General features: G+C 16.7%; 1 protein-coding gene across 2 annotated transcripts in view; it reads right to left on the bottom strand.

Moving 5' to 3' along the window:
• Nucleotides 1-5,650, bottom strand: part of LOC102671187 (dnaJ homolog subfamily C member 5-like) — a 17,629-nt gene that overhangs the window by 9,504 nt on the left and 2,475 nt on the right. Inside the window, exons 3-4 of one of the 2 annotated variants that reach the window (XM_006622505.2) lie at nt 4,311-4,463; nt 3,855-3,986 (exon numbers count right to left, since the gene is read on the bottom strand). In XM_006622505.2, coding sequence (XP_006622568.1) covers nt 3,855-3,986; nt 4,311-4,463 — 285 coding nt within the window. The remainder of the gene's footprint in view (nt 1-3,854; nt 3,987-4,310; nt 4,464-5,650) is intronic. The other variant, XM_006622504.2, reaches the window with a different exon arrangement.

Below are 5,650 nucleotides of genomic sequence, written 5' to 3'. Positions count from 1 at the left end.
AATTTATTATTATTCTTTTTCATTACTTGCGAAAATAGATAGCTAATTTGATATGTCATTTTTTGAATATGATCAATATTCATATGATCAATATAATCAATAACGCTATAATTACTTAAATTGCACGAAATTAAATATAAAAAAATAATCAATTTATTATTTTTATTTTGTTAAATTCTTATATAAAAACAATTATGTATTTATAAATATTTATAAATATATTTATATATATTTTATTAAAAAATAATTTGAAATTATTAACGTAATCGAAGAAAACGTTCAATAATTTTATCGTTCAAGTTTATAATATTATGAAATCTTAGAATTACTATTTATAAAAAATACAATAATTTTCGAATTAATAAATTATAAATTTTTGTTAAAATTTAACATTTCTAAAATTCTGTTAAAATTTAAAGTACCATATTTTTGTTTCTTTTACATAAGTTTGATTTCTATCTAAAAATAATTCTTAATCCGAAATAAAAAAAAAATTTTTATTAACTCCTGATTATTTGTGTTATCTTAGGTGTATAATTAAATAATTTCTTTTTAATCTTTTTTTTTTAATTTTTATAACGTGTATAAGAAAAATTGAAAATTTAACATAACGATAATAATATTATTATCGTTAATAATATTATTATCACATTATAGTATTATATATCATATTAATCATATTATAGTTGAAGTATTTTCAATAAAATTTATATGATGCTGATCTGTAATAACAAAATATATTGTTAAATATAAAAATAAAAAAAAATATAAAAAAAAAAATATATTGTTAAATATAAAAAAATATACATAAAAAGAACATACATGAACAAATACAATTACAAATAACAATCCTTTAATCTTTTAGATTTTTTTAGAAGTAATGTCGTTTTCTCTGGTTCAAAAAAATCAAAATATTAACATTGTTTACTAGATTTAAAATATAATAAAATTATTATACAAAAATGTGAAAGAAACATAAGTGATAATTTTTTCTATATTTTTTATCATTTAAAAAATTTTAAAGTTGTTAATTTTTAATACAAAATAATTCGAAGTATATGAAAAAAATTGAGATAGATACTCTGAATGAAATTATATAATGAAATCAAATAACTTGAAAATATTCCGTCGATCCATGAAAAAATTTCTCTAGAAAGAAATTACAAAAAATGAAAGACTATTGGGAATATATTAATATATTGTTGATATAAAGAAATATAATTATAATTAAATATAATTAATAAACAATCTCATGCATAATTAAAAACTCATGCATATTTTTTATAAATAACAAAAGATAACAAAGGATTAAATATTATGTATGTTATTTTGATGAAAATATTGTAATGGCATTTATAATGTGATTAATCTCTACTACTAATAATTAAACAGATTACATGCAATTTTACTGGAATCATTGATGAAAACGATAGAAGAGTTGTTTTCATAGAAATCCATCGAGTTCTTCAGACTTGCCATCAATAATATATCGCTGTTTGTTTTTCGTAATATAAGATTTACAAATAGCGTAAAAATTTGTTGATCAATTGTTCTTTAAAAATCAAAATTTAAAATTCAATGAGAAACACATCAAGAAATCATACAAGAATAATACATATCAAGAAAAATAATTACTATATCAAATATCTTAGAAAACGACATTACTTATTCAATAATTTAAAATAATGGTAAATAAATTTGTTTTTCTAAATCTGGATATTAAAAAAATTTTCACATATCATGTTTCAAAAGTTACATATAATAAAAGATAAAATAAATTTTCCCTTCTCATTTATTTCACATTTTTAATAAATATTATTTGTTAAAAAAATTTTTTTGAATACAAATTTTTTATTAAAATCAAAATTTTTAAGATAGATAAATTTCCTTATAAGATAAATGTACAAAAGTGACTATCTGCGAGAATAATGATATTATGTGTATATATTTGTATATTATTTTCATGAAATTTTGTCAAATAATTGTCATTATATATATTTTATAAAAAAATACTTTTTATTAAAAAATTAATAAAATATAAAAAATTTAAAAAGAGAGAATTACTTTTATAATTATAGCAATTAATAATAAAAACAATAATATTCAAGATATATATCATACACAAACATTAAATTATGCTAAAATTTCTAAATATCAGAACAATTTTTTATTGTGATATAATTTTAAAATATTTCTATTATATTTATCTAGATAAATAAAATTATCTAGATAAATAAAATATCTAGATAAATTAAAATTAATAGAATTCTCCAGAAAATAGAATTAAGAAATTCTATTAACATTAATAATTAATTTATACAAGGTAAGTTATGCGTAATGCAAATATTTTTTACAAAATTATATTCATAAATTATTTGTTGTACGAAAAAATATTTCGTATGAAAAATTGCATAATATGAAACTTGATCTATTGTTATTAATTTTTTGCAAATGTCAATATACAGTATATATATAAATTTTTACATACATCTATAATATATACAAAATAAGATAAAGATTGTTTTTTTAAAAATGTGTAAAGTATAGAATAATATATATAAATGAAACATGTGATATTATTGCTTGCTAAAAATGTAGGAAGCGATATAATCTGAGCAATGATGATAGATGCATGATCGAGAATCGAATAAATCTTCATATGTATTATATAAGAAATGAAAAATGATTAGAAATGCACGTAAATATATGATGTCTCTTGAAAATTTCTTTTCATATTGATAAACAGATTTATAATTCTTATGAATTCTTATGGAATTATATATTTTTTTTAACACGATTAATCGATATAAGTGGTCATTTCCTATAAAAGAACTTTCCTATAAAATCATTATATAGTTAAATTATATATTATCTTTTTCATTATTAGATTCATTAAATAGATTTTTTCATTTGTACGCGTAAATTATCTTTAAATAAAATTTATTTTATTATCAAAAATTTGCGATTATCAAGGATATATTTTTATCTAAATATTTCAATTTATATTATCACATTTCGATTGATTTTCTATGCATTATACATACCATGTTTGAATATGTTAAATATTTTATATCATATCTACGATTTAACTGACTTAAAAAATACAGCTCATTTCAATGCTAACTACATAATAGATAAATATTTAGTTATCATATCAACTAAAATATAAAATATAAATATATTGTTATGGAACTTAATATTTTATATCGATCGATATTCTTTATAATTTTAATTTTTTATCACATATTATCGTTTTAAATTCGTTTCTTGAAAATTTTATTTTTTCTCACATGACATGTTTATATTTATTATGTCATGTCAAAATCTTCAGCACAATGTTGGATAAAAATAATAAAATTTCACTCCATTTTCAATTATTATTTACATATATATATATATATACATCATATATGTATATATCATATTACATATTTATATATTGTTAAAATTTTATTTATATTCATTAATATTTTATTTATAATAATTCATTATTTGATACTTAGTTTCATAGATTCCATACAAATTAAATTACTTGTGAAAATTAGAAAATTTAAATTTAATTTTTAATAACTTTATTTTAAATATTACTAATAAATCAAGAAAATATTTGTAAAAAATTGGAAATAATCCAAAAATAACTGATTTTTGCAATTGTTTCAATTAAGTTTAAAGATCTAGAAATATTCGATATTTATATGCATATAAAAAAATTAAAATTTTCACACAATTTTCCTATTAAATTAAATTAATCGATATTATTTTAAATAAATTATTTTAATTAATTATAAATTTGTAATTATTCATTACACATACGAAATAGTTTGAAAATAAAGAAAAAAGTATAAAAATATTACCTGTAAATTGTGGTATGCTCCACTGTCTTCCGGTGGTGTTGGCTTGAATTTACCACAGCAGAAATTGCAGCAAAAACAGCAGCAACAACAGCAATAACATGCAGTTATCAAACTACAAAATATGAAGAGTGCCTGAAAACAATAATTACAATTAATATAATGAATTTATTATATTTAATAATTAATTGTATGATATATATATTAATATATATATATTATATATATTAAACAAAGAATTTGTAAATTGTAAATGGTAAAAAAAATAAGTTCATTGAAGCAAATGAATAGAAATATTATATATAAATTTTAAAAAATAAGAATTTGGTATATACAATATATAATTTATATATATTAAAACTATTGATAAATTTCTATCAAATTTTTTATTATAAAATTAATAATAATAATAATAAAATTTATTTTATAGAAAAAACTCAGAAATTAATAAAAGCTTACCTTGCACCAACCAGAAGTAACAACAAAGTATGCATTGACATTTTCTTCACCAAATTGCTCAGCAACATATAGTCCAAGTGATCCATAATTATCATATATATTTCTCTTAGTTAAATCTGTTAATATAGCATGTGCCCTATTTATTTCTTTAAACTGAAACATAATCACATTCAAGAGATAAACTTTATAAAATATATATATGAATCTTTATATTAATTTGAAAAAAAGTAAGATTATAATATTTTTGATCAAGTATATAAGATTTTAACTGTATCTTTTTAGAAATAAAATTATTTAAAATAAATATTGTAATTATGAATTATAATTGATATTAAATTATTAGTTTTTAATAAAGAAATATAATTATTTTAATAGAAAAATAATAATATTATATTATATAAATGATTAAACAATATAAATATTCTATTTCTGTCCATTTTTAAGTTTCAGAAAAAAAGGATTTAAACATTTACTGATACATCATAATTAAATAATAACTACTTCTTATAATTGTAAAATTTATTATATTATTTATTGCTATTATTATATTATTAATTTATATATATATGTATATATATAATATAACTGTAATTTAAAATATTTAGTTACTAATGTAGATTAGAATCTACAAAAAAAAATCTGCAAAAAATTTAGAAATTCATATTTCATATTCATATAATTTCATAATAATTATTCTGAATAGTATTTAATAAATATTACAATATATTCTTAATATTAATACAATTATTTGTTTATAAAAGTATACATATAAAAATATATATTCACCTGATTGTACCTAAAAATTAAAAAATTGAGGATTTTATCTTTTGTTTATAGTATATATATTGTGTTCAGGAAATTCAAGTCAGATCAAATATTCAATATGATAAGAGAAAATAGCATTAAAAAATGCATATATTTATACATAGGCAAAATTCAATTCTAATAATATCTAATAATACAAAAAGTTTTTTATAAATTAAGTCATAATGATTATATAAATGTATAGAAAAAAATTTTTCATAATATTATCTTTGAAAATAATATATTCATATAACATAATTTGAGAACATAAAAATCTGTTTGAAATTACCTGTTTTATAAATAATGATTAAAAACATGTAACTATTTATTTAAATTAATGACAAGATATTATTTAAAATAATCAATTTAAATATTAATATAATAAAATAAATATGATCTTCTTTAATTTAATCATAATATGAAAATCATCATAATTATAGAAAAATATAAATTTTCTTTCTATTAAAATTATATTAATATATCTAAATTGAAATTGTTATACATTAATATATATATATATATATACAAATTATTCT

Source organism: Apis dorsata, unplaced genomic scaffold, assembly GCF_000469605.1.
Source record: "Apis dorsata unplaced genomic scaffold, Apis dorsata 1.3 scaffold_694, whole genome shotgun sequence".
NCBI lineage: Eukaryota > Metazoa > Arthropoda > Insecta > Hymenoptera > Apidae > Apis > Apis dorsata.
Note: the sequence above shows the minus strand (reverse complement) of the source record. Positions and strands in the feature narration are given on the sequence as shown.